At 47.1% G+C, this 21091-nt stretch overlaps 1 protein-coding gene across 1 annotated transcript; it reads right to left on the bottom strand.

Annotated features, from left to right (window-relative positions):
- Window positions 1–18633: 18633 nt before the first annotated feature.
- On the bottom strand, window positions 18634–19716 carry LOC143183687 (uncharacterized). The gene is made up of 2 exons (XM_076385358.1): window positions 19454–19716; window positions 18634–18980 (listed from the first exon to the last, which is right to left on the bottom strand). The coding sequence occupies exons 1-2, from the start codon at window positions 19609–19611 to the stop codon at window positions 18779–18781; spliced, it is 360 nt and encodes a 119-aa protein (XP_076241473.1). The 5' UTR covers window positions 19612–19716; the 3' UTR covers window positions 18634–18778.
- Window positions 19717–21091: the final 1375 nt, after the last annotated feature.

Below are 21091 nucleotides of genomic sequence, written 5' to 3'. Positions count from 1 at the left end.
ACCCGACCGCCAACGACCAATTGCACCTACATACGAGCACACGTTCATGTAGCATTTTAGATCCCAATCCCGATCTCGAATCCCCCGATCCCGATCGGCAGCTGGAGCCTCGACGAGCCAACCGACACAGGAGGATACCGAGTCAGGTCGAGCCGAGTCGAGCTGAGTCGAGTCGGTGCACACAACATGCACGTACACTTGCATCTTGGCGGCCAGTTGTGCCACCGCGACGCTGCTTTCCCCGTCCCTCCCTCACCCTCTCTCTCTTCTCCTTTCGCACTCTTTCTCTCCGTGAATCGACTCGATCGACTCCCCTGATAGAACGCACGGCTCTGCGTAGGAAGACATTTGTCTTCCGTCCCTGATCTTGCCTTCTTTCTTCCGATTGTCCGACTTCCCAACCGAAAGGAGACCCTCGACCTATTCTCTCTCTCTCTTTTTCTGTCTTTTCAGCCGTCGCCGACGCGAACGTTTTCTCGATACCTTTTGAACAGTCTTCGTGATCGAGCCTCTGCTTCCTGCTGAGGGTACAGAATATTGCGGCAGGCGGTGGTGTAATTTTTTTCGGTTATGAAGTCTTCTTTGTGGCTCGCTTCTTTCGGTAGATCAGACAGTTTCGATGCAAGTATTTAAGTAGTTTGAGGTTTGCAAGAGGAACGAGTAAGTTTGTGTGGAGCAGCGCGCCTCTCGTGTTCGCTGAGCCAAATTTTCGCTCGCTGGTCGTGTGAAGCCGCCTCGCCGATTCATCCCTTTGTAAGAAAACCACCCCGTGGAGAGGTGACGCCTGGTGGCGAGGCAGGGAACAAGGGTTGAACGAGTGCAGAAAAGGGTGACTCGTTCCTTAGGTTTCTGTCCGTGCTAAGCGTGATGGGGAATATCGATCGGCTGTGAGCGATGGGATCCTTCTCTTATTCGATGACGTGCGGGAGGAAGACGCGCGAAACAAGTTCTTGATGGCACATGATCTTTCCTGTTTTTTGTTTTTTGATAGGAAATTGTCTGTCCACCTACAAACACGTCTCGAATACCGCGTTAAGTTGTACTTCCTCGATTACGAACCGGAACCACGAATCAGAGGGACGAACGTCACACGGACTATCGAAACTGCAATCCGGATTAAGAATTCTAACGGTAGGAGTGCTCGACAGTAGGATGAAATGAGCGACGCGTCCGGTACATTACGCAATGAAAGAAACAAATGAAGCTTAATAGAAAAACTGCCCGCGCTAGAAAAACCGTTTCATCGTGCGCTTAGTACAGTTGCTGCAGAAAGTGCATGTGTATACTCGATCATTCTACCCTTCTTCCTATTACGATACTGTGTAAAATTGTAATCAAAATTCAAAAATAATCTGCAAATTCGTTTTAATAGAATTTGAAGTCTCTTTTGAAATAATAAAAAATCGAAACATAAAATCGTTTTACAGCGGATGGAAGCGACTCAAACATTTCAATTCGCTCTGCTGATTCAAATTTCTATCACGTAGATACAAATGCAATGTCACGAATTTAATAGAACTGTTTATCCCACTCTTTGTTGACAATGATCAACAAAATTCGCGCAAACGATGCACCAACTGTTCGTTTGGTAAACATGTGTACCATCTACAAACTCTGTGGTGAAGCTACGAATTTAATCAAAAGTACTTAATAGATCGAAATCAAGCAGGATCTATAGATTACAGTGTCTCGAGATTGACTTCTTGCGACTAAGAAAGACCGAAAGAGTCTAAAGGCTCGATTTCTAATGAACTCATTCTAACTGAAAATCGGGAGTCAGTTGTACACGTGTCCTCGGTGTCGCAGATATCGGAGATCAAAGTGTCGGCGAAACTTGTCCGCGCGACGAGACCGTGGAACACTCGGTTCGCTCGCATTTTTCCCGACTGTACTACCACCGTCGTCGTCGTCTCTGTGGCTATGTCAATAGGAGCCAATCTAAGTACATATGCACACACAAATGCAACGCAGCGCGCGGTGCACTCTGTGGAGACCGTGATGCAATCGTGCCTCGTGCCTCGTGCAGTTTCGACATTCTCTTTGCCCCGCGTCGCGCCTCGTGTACAAAGCGCGGCAACGAGTGCCACGGGAGAAAATTGATGCGCTTCGATTAGGAGACGGGCACAATCGTGTCCCTACGTTTGTCCTCCGTCTCTTCTCTTTCGACTTCCCCTTTTCCGCGTCCTCGATCAATCGATTTCGAATCACGATCCAGCCAAGGAAAGACAGACGCTGCCACGGTTATATTCGTCGGTATTTTTCACGACTCGTTGCAAGCCTCGAGATAAGATAAGGAGACGCGTATCCAGGATCAAGGTGACCAAGATAGCAGCTCGGCTAAAGATTGAATCATGTCACGAGTCTGTCGACTAACTGTTATTGTCACAGACAAAGGCGAGAAGTCGAAGCAGAAGTTCCATGGAGAATCGTGGTTTCACCACGGTCAACGACACCGTTAATGATTCGAACGCGCATGGGAGTGCAGCGAGGCGATTCTTTGGTCGTAGGTCCTCCGATGGCCGTTATTCCGCGAGGGTGGAATAAAAGAGGGTGGCTGGGGGTGGGATGGGGGGGTCGTTAATCGCGGCAAATGCGAACGGTCTGGACGGAAATAACCGGGCAGGCTGGCGAGCGATCGTCGAAAGTTGGGCGGTTTTTTGAGGGGCGAAGCGCAGCTCGCCGGCAGGGTAGGGGAATTTTCCGTGGAAATCATCGACGTGTCCCGGGTCATCGACGAGCTCGAACCCGGAACACGAAACAGACACGCGTGCAAACGGCGTGTGCACGTACTAGTGGCGGCAGGAAGGTGGTAGGCCGGTGTGTCTCGTATATATCGGGGTGGTGGTTCCCGCATAGAACGCCGTGCGACGGCCTCTCATTGGCCGGTCCGGGGGTGGCTCGCTGCAGTCATCGATTCAGGCAGTCATTGGCTGACTCGGCCCCGGCCGCCATTTTGAATGACTCCAGGATCAATACGCGGGGTGTGGAAAAAAAATGCATGCAGGCCCGCCACCCTCCTTCTCTCGCTCCCTCTCGCTTCCTCTCGCTCACCCTAGTTCATGCTACCACCGACACCGAGTTGCATCGCCTCCTCTTTCCACCGAGGGGCACCCTAACGCCTTTCCGCTCCTGTCCACCACCCCCTGCTGGTATTCCCGGCGCAACGACGCCGACCATCGACGAACCCAGCCAAATGGGATGATAGACTCGCTCGTTCGCGCGCGTTTCTACACGAAAACCATGCGCCCGTTCCTCGTACGTTCGCGTGTGTGGAACGCGCACCACCCCCTCGCTTGAAAATCATCGAAAAAATGCCGGACGAAGACGCGCTGTTGCCGGTGCCCCGTGCAACCATCGCCCACCCACGAGCCCCCCGTATCCGTTTCACCCTCGTCCTCTCGTCATTCTCGCTCGAACGTAACGCTCGCGTGTTGCGCGTCGCCTCGTTGCATGCGGCGGCCGGTTTTCAAACCAGACATTTGCTCGCGAAAGAGGAAATTTCTGATCGAACTCCAGCACACTCTCTTCCTCCGTCCCTTTCTCTTTTCTTCCCTCGCGCTGCGCGAGTCACCCCCCGATCATCGACTCGGCTCCCGGGAGCTGGCAACGCTGCGTCATCGTGAAATAAAATGATTTTCGACCGGCCGAATCTTGTTGCGCAATTTTTCTCTCTCCCACCTCCCCCTGCCACTATGTGCCTCCCTCTAACTCCCTCCATCTGTCGCCGATTTTTTCCCTGCTCGTTTCGACGCGCCCTGTTCTGCCCGATCAATTCTACCATATCGAAATCCGCTGATCCCGTGTTGCAACGATGGCGATTTGGAATCCACCCCTCGAATGAATTTTCCCTTGCACGCTTTGGACTCGTTCCACTACCATTTTGTAAAATTCATTCCCTTTTGCGAATGTTTCATGATCGAAACTGGAGAATAATTCTGTTCGTAATGATTTACGAGCAGGCATACGTACAGGTCTTTATGAAAAACGAAATTTTATGTACTTCGTAGGGTACTAGCTGGTTAGTTCATGCAACGTTTACTTAATTTCGGTATTGGATTCTGGGTATTTGTAACAATTCTACAGTAGCTGCATGTGCAACAAATCGTCGCGGGGTATCCGTCAGGACATTGCGTACCGCTTAATAATCTGCGAATTATAATGATAATGCTGGTAATGGCAATAGTATGGAGCGACGGTAGTGATTACGGTGTAGTTGCTATGATTACGGATACTCTCGCGTTTAAACGATTTACTGTAATAAGTGTTGCAGCTGTAGCAAGCGCGGTACTGTACACACGAAAGTGTACAATTACGAGAGGCAACTTTTGCGGCGCTCGTTGCTAGGTGTGCCGTTCCGTAAACGGATCTGTTATTATTACGATTCGTAAAACGATTCGAGAACAGGGATCGCGTTCATGTGATTCATGCGGTTGGAAGTTGGTTTTTTCGCGGAAGATCGAGGGAGGAAGATCGCGAGTATGCGAGATCGGTGGGAACTTTTCGTACGAGTGGATGGGTTGGAAGAATGAGTATCTTCTCGAGTGAAAAGAAGTGATAAGAACATGCAGCATGCCATGCAAATGTTCGTTTCAGTTGATTGAGTTACTTACGTTTGGAACCGAACTAATTGAAACAAGGACATAAGGCTTCTCTTGGTAGCAACGACTTTTAGATCACATTTTTAGTTATTAAGAATTTTATCGCTTTTTTTCATTTTTCGCGTTTAAAATTTACGTTTAAAATCTAAAGTTTCTCAAAACTTGTTAAAAATATACTTTAGTCATATCTTTACAATTTACTTTGTTAGGCGTCTAAAGTGTTTTTTTTGTATTTTTTTTCCTTAATTTAATCTTTTCCCCCCTGTTTCTCTTGCTTGTTCCTTCGACAGTGTAGGTATACTCTTCCTCTTCTTAAGGCAATGCTTTTCTTTTTTAATTTCGTTTCTTCTCTTTTTTTGTGCTTTTTTGATATTTTTTTTCTTTCCCTTGGTTTCCTATATCTCTTTTCCTTTTCTTCTTTTTCTTCCGTTTCTTCGTCGTCTTTATCTTACTTGTTGTAATTTCGAAATGAGGAACGCTCGAAACAAAGCTTGTGTTCTATTAAGAAATCGAGTCCGGTTTCGGCAGAAACTTAAGAGGAGTTGTTCAGACTTTGTGTTTCACAGACAGAAATCGGTGCTGGTTTCGAAAACGGTGAAATTAATTTTTCAATGAAATAACTATGACAACACATAACAACACAGTGCGACGCGTCTGAAACAGAAAGAAAACGGGGGGGTCGTCGAAGACTTGTATACCTGTTCCAAAATCGATTCGAATAACGATTTACGTGTTTCGACGGATTTCGCGGCGTTTAATCGAAGGACCGAGAATTGTCAACGAATCACACGCAGACCGGAAATTTTACAGATCGAAAGAAGTCGAGCTCCGCCTTGGCGATGATTCGAAAAATTTCAAAATTCCCACCTAATTCTAAGTCCCGAGGAATAAAATAAAAATAAAATATAAATGAAAATTTGGAAAAAGGTGAATCTAGAATCCGGCATTATTGATAGAGGGAAATCATGGCGTCCAGTATCGAACGAGGGTCTCACCCCCTGGGCTGCCCCGCAGGGGGTAAGCAGGCGGGTATAAGAGGTTCGAATTTCCCGCGGGACGAAAGGAAAAACCTCGGTTATAAGAAGAGGCCCACGTGACTCGAGGAACGAATGAGCGTCTTTGCCACCCCCGCCGCGGCCACCCCCTCGCCGCCCCCTCCAGCTCCTAGGTTCCCCTTCTAGGGAGGCGCGCGGCGTCGTTCCTTGTGCGTCGTGGTAAGACGCGTCGGGACGCTGGCTCCGTCCTTCTCTTTCCCGCATCGGTCCTCGCTCCTAGCCTCTTTCTCTTTCTCGCTCCTCGTGCTTTCCCGGACTTTTCTCCCCCACGTGCTTCTCGCGACTCGCCAGTGTCTGCTGGCACGTCGCGGGACGGTGATCTTGGTAGAAAGCAGAGCCTCCTTCTTCCTTCTCGCCCATTCCTCCTTCGGCTCTTCGGCTCTTCCTCTCTCCTCCTTCTCCCTCTCCTTCGTCCTTTCTATTTCTCCTGGGGGCTTTCACCTTGTCCCGCGCCCTCGTTCCCTTCGCGACGATATCACCAAGACGAGAACCGACCCGCGATCAACCGGCCCGCGCTTCTCGGTCCTTCTTTCCCTTCGACTCAGTACGCGCGACGCGCCCCCGCGATCCCCCTCAGGACACCCCCGAGGAGCCGGTCCCGTCTTCGACTCTCCCCTCATCTAGGAACACCTCGCGCGCACCCGACACGATTTTTTCGGCGATCGCGAAACGGAAACCGTTCGTTTTAGGAAAATTTCGGTAACCTTTGATAGAGGCATTGCGAGCATCCCCGTGTCTGAGTAGCAACTGCGCCGTGGCCCCGTGCCGGGCACCCCCACCTCACCTCCTCGTCGACTCTATCGCACCAACGAGCCACCAACCCTCTCTTGGACGCGCGCCCCTCGCCCTCCCCAGCACACCGCGGCCCTCCTGCCCTCTCGCTCGCCCCAGCGTAGCCCTCTCTGCCGGACCTTGTCCTGCTCGAAGCCCGCCCGATCGCCCCCTCGGCCACCCTCGCAGCCAGCGCTGCTGCCCCATGCGCTGAAGCGGCTCTCTCTGCGCTCTCCTGCGTTTGCGTTTTGCGCTGCGCAAACCCGACACCCCGCCAACTGGACGACGACCACTCGACGCCTACGCCGATCATCTCGAATCCTATCTTCCCTCCATCCCTTTCTCTTCGCCTATCGTCTTTGGTCAACAATCGACCTCGTCCTCGATCAGCTTTCCTTCAGGAAATCGGTCATCCTTTGTCCCAAATCGAAAGAATCACGATTTGGTCTTTGAAGGCGCCAGTAGCTATACACCCACGCCTTTTCCTCCCCCTTCCAATGGCGTTTGCTCTTTCGAGCCTTATCCAAGCGCCACGGCTACGTTCGTTTTATCGATTGTTTCGATTGGTACGCCGGTGATTCGGTTCGCACGTTTTACGACCACCCGTAATTCGGTGCGGGTGGCAGGAGGCCTGGGCGTTTCGCGACAGATATGCACTATCGTATATAATTTTCGGTTTATAGGCTTCGGTTATTCGATTTCGATGCGAAGGGTAATAGGTTTTTTAGGAGACGAGGTAGACGGAGGGTTAGATAACATATGCGAATATAGGGTTGCACAGTTGGATTAGCGTTTAACTAATTTAGATTATGTTACTGTTTATTCTGCTATTCTACTTCATTAGAAAAACGAATGCTTCCTAAAGCATTCAGCTCATCGAAGTTTATATTTGAAATTGCATTTTGCCACCAGTCGATGCTCGAATAAAGCAGTGGCAAGTCCTTCTATACGAGTACAAAAAGGGTTCGCCTGGCGACGAAGCTCGACGCCATGCTATTGTTGACCCGCCTCCGTTGTTTAAACTGCCACCGTTATCGGCCTCTCCCCATGAGTTTACACCCCTCGGAAAGAAATCGTCAAAGAAAACAATATTTTTCGAAATTTGCGCTCACAGGGGTATCAAAGAATTTCGCGGCAATTCTCCAATCTCCGACTTTCTGACTGTTTACGATGTCTCAAATCCACGACAGAGCAGTCTGTAAACGATGAGGGGTTGCCTCTCTATCACACCCAATAACGATTCGGAGGCGTTATCGCGGCTTTACATCCCTTTGGCCCCGGCGTGACAGTAAGGTTAGCACGCCGTTGTTGCGTACACGCCAGAATGAACCTCACGTTCACCATCGTGTGTATTTCGAATACCGGCGTCGACCACAGCTTGCCTCCTCTCCGCTTTATGAGCGACAGACTCTCTTCTCGAAAAACGCCGGAGTCGAATTGTCGATTGCGTTTTGTATGAAAGCTGAGACGAAAAAGGGCGAATCGGGTGTCGACTTCTTCGTCCACTTCGTAGCAATTAGTCTTATTGTGTTTATTAGAGTTGAATTACTGTATACATATATAACGTAAAGTTTAATATAGGTTTATGATTCACTAAAAAGTTTATAGCGAGGGACACTTTTCTAAGGTTAGTGCTTGCTCGTGGTAACTCGCGTTGGTGGTATTAAAATTGTAAGGAATCGGATGATATGTAAATGGATAAAAAACTATTAGTTCAGAATGTATTTTAGTCATAATATTACAAAGTGCTACTAACATTCATGTTAATACTCTGTTTTGAAATAATACTGAACGATGTCAACTTGGACGAGTTTTCGTATCACTTTGCAATATTGTGATCAAAATGTTTCCTAAACTAATGGCTTTTTGACATATATATGTTACTAGTTTTCTACAAGCAATGACTACTTGCATCGATTGTTGCAGTAAAATTATATAATGTCATATTAAAAAATGTATGTGATTCTTATGCGTTTTTCAGATGTTCACCTACGAAAAAGGTAATTATATTTAATATAATATATTAAAAACATTTAATTCCACATTAACCATTTATTCCTAGAGGCAGTAATCTAGGAATAATTTGCAATAATAAATTAAAGTGAGACACCATCCGAAACGATAAATTGGACTTCGTTTTCTTCATAAAGGCTACATTAGGGCTATTTAACGATTTCAATTCCTATTTTCTCAATTTCATTCAAGAAATTCAAAAATTTTCAGGGAATTCAACAAATAAATCAACGTTATTCAACGTTTGCCTATTATGGCTACCTACTATAGACTACCTATAACCATCTCTCCGTTTGCTAATGAACTGTGGGCTTTAATAAAATCTATAAAAATATTTGACTTACAGTTTTAAATTTGCTCTGAAATTTGTATCTCTTCAAATTTGAAATTACTACGATTACAATTGCTCTGCAACACAATTTCTCGCTTCTTACTGAAAAACTCGAGCGAGAGTTGACTCATTTTGAATGAATTCATGAGATATTTTTATGAATGCCATCGTGTTACGGAAGCTTTCGTCGGGTTGTCGTGGCAAATAGCGATTGGGGGGTGTCAGGACGACGCTACGTGCCTTGCCACCATCCCAACGATAACGTTAACATAACATCGTTGCGTACGCGACGTAACAGAGTACGTAGAGCGTCGTATTTCGAATCCTAGCGGTGACCGCAACTCGCTCCATCGCGTTTCCACGGGGGTTGATCGACAACCCCCAGAACGGCGTGCCTCGCCTCTGGAAATTCTCGAGCGGCATTCCCTATCGCGAGCCTTTCGTCGATAGACCAAGTCTTATTACGATTGCTGCCCTATGTTGCATACCTGCAAATCGTTATGCAACTGCGAATCTCTAACTTCCCTTCGCAAATTATGCTTTAAAATTCGACGATACCTTTTTTCGTATGCTCACGAAAAATTAATAAATTTCTACAAACCATAAATTAATTTTAAAAAAGTGAGATTGAAATATGAACCGCTAAGTTGCTAATTCAATGAACCTCAAAAACCAAAAATATTTATATTTATTTTAAATACTTAATTTAAAAACTTATAAAAGTGGAGTTAATCGTTTTCGTCTGGGAATGGTTCATATTTGTATCAGTCACATAAGATCGTTGTAGAAACGTAATTTGTGTTTGTTTTCATTTCGAAGAAGATTGAAACGTCTCATTTGTTCAAAAGCTCTTCGCCATCATCTTTTTCGCGTCACAGAAATAAGAGTACCCTCGGTCGAGAGGGAAACTCGAGGAGGGGTGGCCACTGACAGAAAAGAGGGATTTCAGTGGCGACCCTCGTATTTCGTCTTCCCAGCGTCGATGGCAGTTCCTCGTAATTGTATCGATTGTCTTAGAACGACACTGTTCCCGACCGTTGAACGTATCCCAAAAGGTGAATGCTGCTTCCCTCCTCTTGGTCTCCCTTCGTAAACCCCTCGTAGTATTCTCCTTCGGGCCGACGCGACGTGTCTGGGTTTGACCCCCCTTTTGTTGTTTCGTTCATCAAAAAATAAAAATTTCTAACCGGATGAAAGTTTGACCTGGATCTTTTTGTCGACCAGGAGGATGGGCAGGGGACGCAGGGGGATACAATAGCCCGGTTAAATTTGCATATGCGGACAAGCGGCAACGTGACACGTGGTACATCCCAGAAACCGCGTCTCTTTCATCGACGACTACGATTATCTTCATCGTGTCCTCAATGACGAGACGCTTTCCTCTCAAGAAAGTAGGAGAAAAAATCGATGAGTTTCGTCGTTGATACCCTCCGAATGTCCATCGAGCAACGAGCGTCTGTCACAGAAGAAAACTGGCCTCAGAGATGCACGTAACGGGGATGATGGAACCATTCGACTCTCCCCTTCGACGACCCTTCGCTAGGACAATCGTAATAAGGACAGAAGGACCGGTTGACCAGCGGATAGAGCCGCTAGGGACGATAAAACAATCGAGGCTGATTTTTTGTCAGGCCAGCTGCAGCAGACTTTCATTCCTGAATCGACGGATTCCACCCCGTCAACGGACCATCCGAATTCTTTTTGCACATTCCCTTTCACGCGTCCATCCGATTGTTCCCGTTACCCTTCGTCAAGGATAACGATCGGCAGCGGACCATATAGCACGGGTGACTATTCGCGGAGGAAAGTGGACTGTTTCACAGAGGAGGATTAAACGAACCTGGAGGAGAATATTAATTGGATATCGAGTCTTCTATCTCTACTGTCCTCCGACTCGAACAATAGTTCCGCAGCGTTATTTAAAAGAGAGAAAAGGAGCGAGTCGCTGAGGACATCCTTTTGGCTGGTGGCCTAATGATCGGCGGACAAGACGGAGGGAAAAGATGAGGAGGAGAGCTCGATAGCTGGCTGGTCCTGGGTAATTAGTAAAAACAAAGGAGCTGGCCGCGAGAAGGATCCCAGGGACGGCTGTCTAAGAAGAACATAAGAAAACCGGCGAGCGACAGAGTCAGATAAAATCTAAATGAGAAAATAATCCCTGTAAGTTGCGGCGAAGGAGCGATGGGCGACGAGGATGGAGAACGAAGTGAAGAGGTGAGACGCGGGAGAAAAAGGTGGAGGAGGAGACGAAGAAACATTTTGGCCACGCGACTCCGTTCTCGCGGTAGGTCATGGCACCTGGATTCTCGCGTGGTCTTCCCCGATGTAAACACCTAGCGTGCGATGTGACCTAGCAGCGCTATCGGGCTAAGCGCGAGCTTAACCTAACCCAACCTAGCGCGTCGACACACGGCCACGCGCGCACACACCATGGAGACGGTTGTTCGCTGGTGAAGTATATACGTGTGGGTAGCCCCTATCGATTCCAGCCCGTGAAAATAACAGAATCTCGTGGCGGGCTTTCGCTAACTTCCGCGCACCCTCTACGTTGCTAACCAGCCGTTTTCCATTCCCTCCGGTGGAACGGCGGAGTCACGCCGGCAGGGCGAGTTGAGGTAATCAAATGAAAACAAAAATCACGAGCTAACCTCGACGCAGAAGAAAGTTACGCGGGCAACTTTTACCTTTTTCGCCGCAATTTGCGGCCAATTCATCCGTGAGCCACCCCCGGCCCACCCCTGCCTGTTCTCGGGCTATTCTTCCGCTACTTCTTCCTCCAACCACTCGACATTTCCTTCGAAGATGGTGGAATGGAGATAGAACGAATTTTCTTTTTTCCTTTCGCCGAGCTCTGAGCGATTCTTGTTACGCCATAATAGTGAAACTTGGGGGTGGTTGTTAGAAGAATTTGAAATTTTTTGTTGACTAGAGTTGACAAGTTTTTCTTTTCTACGAAGTACCTCATCTATTTTGTCCTATGTTGTATTTTATTCCTGACGCTTACCACTTGTGGTTTCGATTGATTAATTACGATTTTATATGTATAGTCTTTACCTAATAAAATTGTAAATAATTGAAGACATCTTCTCGAGATTAATTTATATATTAGTAATTCATTTGTGTCTCATTAAATGCAAAAATAAGAGAAAATATGAAATGTTTGAAGAACTAAGGTGAATAGTTATCCAGATTGCTGAAATCGTCACTGGCTAAGAATAAACACATTCGCATTTGTCAGCATCTGACACAATCAATCATGAACCTTTTCGACAAACTGTAGACGATGGAAAGAAGCTATTTCTCTCAATTTTACTTAACTCTCCAATTTGCTGATTCTATTAGTATAAGGAAGTGTTCCTTTTCAAGCACAAATCAAAGCCTTACGAAAAAACTCACAAGCAAACAAATTTCAATTTTCAATTAATTGCGTGACAATATATAGATTTACCATTATTTTTAATTTTAAACAAGAGGTTATTGGATAAAATTTCTATGAAATTATTTCTACTGAAATAAAATAGGTAGTTTGACAAATAGAAATTTTCTTTTTTCTCTTTTTAAGAATTTTACATTTTCAATTTCTGGCAATTCTCTCAGAGGCATGTGATATCTGGTTCATACGATGTCGTTCTACATACAAACAAATCTCTACACATTCCTGATGTTATCTACACTCGAATTGCGATTAACTTAAAATTTCGATTCTCAGGTAAGTTCGCAGCGATCTTTGAAACCCTGTATCCTATTGTAAGAGAGACAATTGAGCAAGTAATCCTGTAAACACCGCGGGCAGGCCAGATGTCCATTTTCTCCAAGGTATACGCGTAGCATGTGGATAATATAATCGGAAGAACACCGCCGACCACGGAGCATATGCCGCTACCTCCAACAACAGCTGCACTTTTCGCCGTCGAAGCAGCGTGATTACGCGATGTAATCCCATCGAATTGAGTCCGGAAGGGAAGCGTGTTATCATCTTCCCTTCAGATTTCACCAACTCCGTATCTGTTCGTGATTTTTCTACCTTTCGAGTAAACCATGGTCGACTAGCCACATTTCATCTCGAGGTCGTTCTGTCGCCCGAGGCCTCATTGTTCCCAGCCTCTTCCATTTGTGCTCGCGTGTCTGCGCCGTTCTTGCCGAGGAACAAAAGGGAAGGAAGAGAGAAAAAAGAAACCGGAGGACCTAAGGCTCCCATTGTCCCCCCCGAATCTGCGAAAAGTGTGCGGTGACTAATTTCTTGGCCCCTGTTCTCTTGTTCCTCCACCCATCGCGATTCAGAATGTTCCTTGAAATTTTCTCACCAGCTTCGCGCATTTTCGCTGTTTCTTCGAAGAGAAGCTGCGCGATCTTATCTGCCCCATTCGGCTATCTTTTCTTAAGTTCAGCTATTAGAGTTTATCCTCCTAAGCCCGTTCGGAAGACCTCGAGCAAACTTTTCCATCTTGGACGCGGAAGAATCGCGACCCTGATTGCAGCCCCTCGCTTCGCGGGTTGCGCAGTTTTTCCTCGGCAGATCGCGCAGTTGGCAATTCGTGGACGATATTTTGGCGTCAAGTTCGCAACATGTTAACTTTGTTTATCTATAAGACGGCGGTCGCGTTGATTAAGTCGCGGAAAAGTCGCGGCCGAAACAGAAGGCAGGGAAGGGTCGTGGTGAAATCCACGGTCATATTTCAAAAGGCCGCGATGTAAGGCGAGCAAACGCGCGTCGGGCAAGTTGGCGAGTCGTCTTATCGCCACGGCGAAAGAGCCGCGACGCTTATAATGAAATTTCCGCGGCGAAGTAAGTTTTAAAAGTGCAAAAGCGTCCACGGACAAAGGCGTCGGCCAAGGGAGGGACCGTCGAGATTTAGGAGGATCATAAATCGAGACGACGTTCTCTTGTCGCGAGAATCTCGTGGAGATTAGAGAGCCACTCTCCCTTTCTCTGCTACTCTCTCGAATCGAGTGACAAGATTCGGGGAAAGCGCCGAGAACGAACCGTTTGTACGGATGCACTAGAAATTTTTCAAAAAATTTATAGAGAAGTTGAAAAATCAAAAGCGTTCCGTTCTAGCTCGTAATAATATCCATTTATTGAATATTTCTATTAATGATCATCCAGCATAGTAACCTCTGCTTTCTTTGGATTTCTTTGCTCGTAGGTATGTTATTTTAAATTAAGAGTTCTTTCAGGTCACTCAATAACATCGATATAATACGGTTCGATTCAATCGACAAGATGGTATTTGGTCGCGTCGAAATAGAGAAATCGAGAAAGAGTGAGCTACGGCGTTTCGGTTTTTAATTGAAAGTAAAGTCTGTAGATTTTTAATTAAGAAAATTCAAGATCGACCTACACCCGTCCATCTACCTATCCATCCATCGGGTACTGGCTCCTCCTCAGAGTCTCCTCAAACAGTTTTATAATTGATTTCATTTTCATTTATTTTCACGCGAACCACCCCGTCTTCTTCTCCGCTTCTCCAACCCCCCAGTTCGCCCTCCGTTCTCTCTTTTTCTCCAACTCCGTCTCTCGTTTCGTTCCGTCCCGCTTGAAGAAGACGGTGCCCCCTCGTCGTCCTCGACCTTACGCCGCAATCAATTTAATGTTTTAATTAAGAGAGTATCCGTGAAAAATTAGATTTTAATCGGATCGCGCTTCTCCATCGACGATGCTCTGAGTTCACTCTGTTTACTTCCCACCGGTGTCTTTTAATAAATAATTGTAATTGCCTGGGACGTGTTCGAAAGGGTTCGACGGGTCGGAAAATCTTTCGATTGGCCACCGTCGCGTTTTTCTTCGAGAGGTGGTTCGCCACTGAGGCCCACGCGCGTCTATGTTTCGCAACGCGCGACACATCGGCGTTTGGCTAAAGATGCGCTTCTAATACATCCTTCGCTCGAGCCCTCCAAAAAATACCCGACATTTCGCGTGTGCTATTTTTGAGCGGTCTCCGGGTTGCGCAACACGCGATCGCGGATCGAAATCGCGGTTATAGAGCGTCTCGGGTGCAGAGTCTCGACCCTGTTCGCCTGACTCATGTCTAACGTTTCGGTGTCTTACGTTTGAAAAATTGCTTTCTGTGAAAAATCGTTCATGTCCAACCTCGTGTAAGACGTAGAATCTCGGAGACAACAAATCGAGATAGATCGGGAAAATAGAATAATTAGTGACCCTCACTAGACATCGCTCTTTCGGGAGGTAAATTTAAAGGCGAGAGATTAGTATCCTCCCAGCGTCCAATTACCGATTATTAACGAGCGCAGACTTTAAATTTAATCCGCGTTTTGTGCACTGATGTAGTGGAAAATGAATCTGCTATAGTTGCACAGAGTAGGGGGGACGCGCAGAGAGTTCCCGGTATTGAGACGTAAAACGGCTGGCGTAGACTAAAAAAGAAAAAGCTAGCCACGAGAGAAGGTCCACCATTTTCCGAAGCTATTCTAGAGTGTTATGCAACGGCCGGCCAATGCATTTGGCCGGGCAGAGCTTTATGGCCGAACCTCGCACGCGCAAAAATGTTTGTTTTAACTCGCTGCCGCTTGCCCTACCTCTACTTCCTCTCGTCCACCTTCTAGTCGCAACCGCAGCCTTGAATTATTCGGAATGTGTGAATACTTGTAAAATTAGATCTTCCGCTTTTCCGAATCTAAACTGACAGTGTTCTCTTCGACCATTGTCACGTTTTGGTCGACGATATAATTTTCTATCGGCAGAGAAAGTCATTGGTTCCATTACGCCCTTAAAGATCTCCCAATTTCCTATTATTATACTAGTTTAATCAAGTTCGATTTAGGTATATTTTGTGGTATCTAGCAGAGAAATACACTACCAAGGGTTAAAAATCGAGTTCGAATAGAATAACAACAAAAAATTTTACTGTGCTTCAGTCCTATTTAGAAACGAAAAATGCAATCATCGCTGAAAATGTTAACTTTGTATGAGGGAAAACTTTGTCATACAGTATTTTAGTCAAAGTTGGCAAGTGATTTCGAACATGCAGCCAATGAAAATATTTGCAACTCATTCGAATAGAAAGGCTATTTTTCAATTTAGCACCATAAATAGAGTAATTCTGTATCGATGCAAATATGTCTCAGTTTTTTCAGTTAAAGAATGTTTAGCCTGAAACCCTTCCGCTCGATGAACAGTCACGCGGGTTCTTAAGGAGATTTCCATTTGTAAATCGTAAGATAGGACAACCAACAGCGTCCCTTCCTCAACGCAGTCGCTAATGGAAGATGTCTTAAAAAGTTGCGGTGCGCCTCGGGGATGCAAAATTTTGAAACGCTCCTCTGGATGCTGTATTCCCACTGGAACGTCCAGAACGAAGCGCTATGAGAGGTGAACGGGGGTGGGGATCTCCGAGATCCCATCCCTCTCGTATTTTTCACCCTCCATTTTTACGCCATCTTTTCCCGTTGTCGGTCCACCCTCCCTCTGTAGCTCTGTCCCATTCTGGGTCTCCGTGATTCTTTCTCTGTCGATTGTTCATCGCGTATCCCTCAAACGTCGCACTACAGACAGAACTCTCTTCAATTGTTTTAATCAATAATGCTCGAGTAAATCAGCGACTAATTCTTTTTTATTTTTACTTCTTTAGACAAAGCGCGGTATGCCTAATAAGTGATTAAGTAAAACAATTGAAAACCAAAAATATCTATATAGAATTTATATTATTTGTAATTTGTAACGTTTAAAATTGAGAGCGTTAAATTTTACTAAGAGTAGGATTTTCAATTTTCTTATAAGAATTAAGGGATGAAATTGGCCTTTTTTGGAGCAGGGGTAGGAGCGTCTGACGGCGAGGCTGTGATTCGGAACTTTTATAGGTAATTCAGTGATAAGAAAATGGGAGAGAAGTTTTTGTCGCTTAAAAAGGAGCGAGGAGATCCAATTTCCGGGTAATGATTGGCCGATTCAATCAGTCGTCGTGATAATGAAATTCTTTCGGAGTATTTTTCCGTTTTTTTTTTCACACAAATTGGAAAGTCATTGTTTTTATGAATCGATACTCAGCTAGGGTTCCTTAAATCAGATCTCAAAGGGTAAATCTCTGTTCACTTGACCACGTAGCTGACTTAAACCAAGGAAAATCCAACCCTCTGCGAGTCCCATAGGTGGCAATTAATCTTTCCCCTTTAAACGCTAAAGAATTTAAGACGACCCAGGGTTTTTTATCCTTGTCAAAATATTTCATTCCGATCCCACAGTTATTCCCGCGGTTCCGACCATTCTTTCATTCGCGGCGCTGGGGTAGTAATTATTTTTCCGGCCCGTCATCCTTACGACGTTCTACCCTCTTTCCACCCTTCTCGCGCCCCCTTGAGATTTTTAACGTCTCGTGAACCCTTTAACGTCTCTTCCTCTCCTTTCTTGTCTTACCGCGGCGCGAGAGGAAGTACGGGGGTTGCAACCCCTGCAGCAAGCTCGCGCGCGCGACCGCTCCAAACGGAAGAAAAGAAATTAGCGAAATTAAACGAGCCGATACGCCGTTCGCATTTTTGGGTTGAAGGGGTGGCTCGCCCCAGCTTTCATGGAAAACAGCATTATTTACGATTAATTATTTGCACGACGCGCTACGATTGGCTTGGCAAACAAGGGTGGAACCGATTGGTTCGGCAGCGTTCGAATTTTCTGCTAGAACCAACGGTGTGTTAATTCAACCAGGTCCTGGCCTTTCATTTCACTTTGATCCGAGCGAAAATTAGAATTTCATGTCCCGATAAAGTGGAGAAGACGAGTAAAAAAACTCAGGCTCGGCTGCTTACTCGAGAAAAGTTTTCCTTTCGGAACCGCGACATTGTCTCGTAAATTTGTTAAATACACATAGCATATTCATGAAGCTAGGAGTAACGGTGAAACGGCGATTGAAAAACAAAAAAGTGAAAAGAGTAGAAAAAAGAAAAAAGCGACTATTTAATATTTCGGTTCGCCTGTCTCGCGGACCACATATTTGTTAAAACCTTGCTCGTGAAAAGCAGCAGGGCTCGGTGGAAATGAAATTAATCTGTCGATGCGTACCGTGCACCCATTTAATATCCATCACGCGTTCATCACTGCAGAAGCAATCCAGCGGTGGTTCTCGTGTCGCGCTGTTTTTCTTCCCTTCTCTCTCGCGCTCTTCCTTTGGCCATTTCACGTTCGTTCCTCTCCATCGAGGATTCGTTGCGGGGGTGCTGACGCTCACGTTTTAGGAACCAAAAAAAAACAAAACAGCCACGCACGAGTTCGCGGGCGAGCGAATTTTTTCACGCGACGAGACACGACGACACGAGGTCGATGAGAAATTTTGAGCGAAGCATCTTAATGCGCCGCGCGCCCGTCGAAAACTGACCCCGCAGCTGGCCGCCTTAAAAAAGGGGGGTGGAACGGGGCCCAGAGGGGAAGGGCGAGCCCATCCGTGATGCCCCGTGTCCAAAAGTGGGGGTATCCGAGGGGCGACTGATCACCATTCTCGAATTATTCCATTCCTTGTCCCGGTTCTTCTTCTTTTCTTATTCTTACGAGATTTCTACCCTCTGGATCGGCAGCTCGTTCGCGCACCCTTGCCAGAGCATTATCTCGTTACTCGGTGGAACGCAAACGCGTTTCGAGGTGTCGTTGGGCAGGACCTGTTTAAGGGTTTAATTCGAGGGTAGCCGTTGGGAGAGGCAAGCGAGGGGAGGATCGAATACGTGACGCGTGAATCGCAATATTGTCGCCTTTCCAGCCAGGTAAATTTAATTGTAATGCGAGTGGGTAACGCTCGCCATTCTATCTTTTCATTTTTTGGGAGCAAGGTTGTGTTAAATAGGCAAACAGTTCCGAGATTCGGAAGCACTCGGATGCTGTATTATAGTCGAGTGGAAAGGTGACGCCAAAGGGGCAATACAACGGTTCGAGTGGTCAGACGCGAGCCTCGGCTCGTATTTTATTCAATTTTTATTTGATAATGCACAATACACATACCCGTGCGTTGTTTACTAGCGCGCAGCGCGCCACTTCACTCTTCCCAGACGATATACACTTTATTTGTCCTTTATTATTTATCGCCAGCGAAATTCTGCGCATTGTTTTCCAAAACACTGCAACTAATCATCCCGCTCCACTCCTCCTCTTCCTGTTTTCCACATAACTCCCTCCTTGCACCATCTATTCGATCGATCGTTTCGCGAAAGCTGGGCATAGCTTCGTAGTCGATCTTCGATAGTTTTGCCGCTGTTATCGAGCAAAACGTGCACGATCTTCCGTGCAAGATTATTCTCATTTATTTATTCTTTCCGGGGTCAGTGGAGAGTGAGGGGAGGCAGGAGTGAAGCGTGCGTCTCGCGAGATCAGCGAAGCAACGAAGAAAGCAGCTACGACACGAAGCCGGGAAAAACGAGCAGGAACGGGAGCGACGTGAGTCTTGGGAGCTTGGTCCGCACCAGCCATTTTCCTCCAATCCGCGTGCTTTCGGTTTGTTAGTTTTGCGGCTAAAGCGTACCGGTCAGAGTTCTGCAAGCAAGGAATATTAATAGTTGTTAGATTGTAGAACGAAAGAGATGCCTGGAGGGACCTCTCGGAGGCCAGTTAAAAAATCAAGAAAAGATTAGTATCGTAGAGATTAGAGCAGACTCGATTATTCAACTCTAATCGCGAGCGGGTCCCTCCAGCGTCAAAGACAGCACGAAGCCATTAGCCAAAGTCTCGTCGTTCGATCGTAACACAGTTTTACCTGAATTCGCCAGCGCTCGTCGATCCACTCTCTACCAGGCTCTCGTTATCATCGTCTTCTTCGGGCTCGTAATCACGGTGGCGGCGGTGGTGGTCGTCGTTGTCGTCGTCTTCGTCACCATCCTCTTCCACTTGGTGCAGCCCGTGCGTCCAGTTCATCCGACACTATTTCGCGAAACCGACCGGTCCTGATTCTCTCACTCACTCGTGCGCGACTAATCACCGCCGAAAAAGCTCGAATCGTCAACGACGAAACGCGGAAGTACACCTCTCTCAGCGTGCACGCGCCTTTCCTTATCGACGCGACTCGCGCGAACAATCGCTCGTACCCCGGCGACCAAGCCGCACCGCGCCGGGATTCTTCCCACTTTCTCCCGTTTTCTTTCAAAGATGCATCAACGCTCGAGCGGCGTTAATCTCTGTGTGCATCGCTCCGACCGCTGGTCCGCGGTTCCGTTGCCTCGAAAACGACACTGCGTGTGCCCGATGGACAGTCGACAGTTGAACTCCTTAGTGTCTGCTAGTGAAAAAATACACGTGCTTGCCGGCGAGAAGGTGCACGCAAAATGTCTCGATCTTCGTTGTCCCGAAGTTTTGAAATCCTTCCCTGACAATTTCTTCTTGATTTACTTCGCACGTGTCGTAAGGAGAGGAAGCTTTCAGGTTCGTTAGGCTTTCGGTATTTCTTAATTTTGCTTCAGTCGAGCTGTAGAGAGTTCCAAAGGCGATCACTTCAGGGTGCACAGCTCCGAGAGCTTCGCGACGTTACGATTTTCAGCGCACTGAAATCCGCGGCACGGAGCCCACAAGTGGGAGGGACTGGTTCGCACGTGACTCGGTGCGTCGTATTCTTTTCTTCCTCCTTCGAGATGCTCTCGCATCTGCGGCAGCCCTTTCCCGTGGATATTACGCGCGGCCACGATGAGACTCGCGCGGTCGACTCACTGAACGCGTAACCTTTGTCACTTCCTGCCCGGTGAGCCACGGCCGTGGATTATGGCTTTGAGCCTCACGATTACGTGTCCGTCTCGATTAGCGCGATAGTCGGATTTTTTCACCTGTCCCGATCGGGAAAGTGGGATCTACTTGAATCGATCAACCCTTGCCCCCACCGCAGCAATGCCAAGGAGAGGGATTCGCGTCCAAAGACGTCACCAGGCTCGCACGTGCGTATGCTGGAACGCGTGTGCAGACTGTCAGGAAAGCCGATCTCTCTGAAGAAATGCCCAACGCTGCGATCCTTCCTCCCCCGGGATCTTCTTCTCCAAAGAGAGGAATCTTCTCTTCCTCGACCAGTAGGCTAAGGTGTCTCTAGGAAAGTCGACCAGGCAGAGCGTGGCTCCGTTTTCCGGTGCTACTCAGCCGGCTTCTCTGCGCCTCCTTATCGTTGCAATCCGTTTTGGTCCCCGGTGGATGATCGCCTCGTCGTGATCTTCGATCGTCGAGTGTCACTCAGCCACGGTGTTTCGGTGATCTCGGGGCCAGCGCGGGGCTTCTCGACTTCGATATTTCTGCGATTTATTGCGGCGCGACTTAGAAATGCATCTAATGCGGTGCACGCCGCATAGAATGCATGCATGCACCTTGGCGGCGGGGAGGGCGAGCCACGGAGACCCGAGGAGAACGAGGGCCGAGGCGA

The sequence above is a fragment of the Calliopsis andreniformis genome, chromosome 9 (genome assembly GCF_051401765.1).
Source record: "Calliopsis andreniformis isolate RMS-2024a chromosome 9, iyCalAndr_principal, whole genome shotgun sequence".
In the NCBI taxonomy this organism is placed as follows: Eukaryota; Metazoa; Arthropoda; class Insecta; order Hymenoptera; family Andrenidae; genus Calliopsis; species Calliopsis andreniformis.
Note: the sequence above shows the minus strand (reverse complement) of the source record. Positions and strands in the feature narration are given on the sequence as shown.

Coding starts and splice junctions, on each gene's coding strand:
- LOC143183687 (XM_076385358.1), bottom strand. CDS start 19,611: ATGAACTGGACGCACGGGCTGCACCAAGTGGAAGAGGATGGTGACGAA. Junction 18,981..19,453: donor ACGAGCGCTGGCGAATTCAG/GTAAAACTGTGT, acceptor CTTGCACGGAAG/ATCGTGCACGTTTTGCTCGA.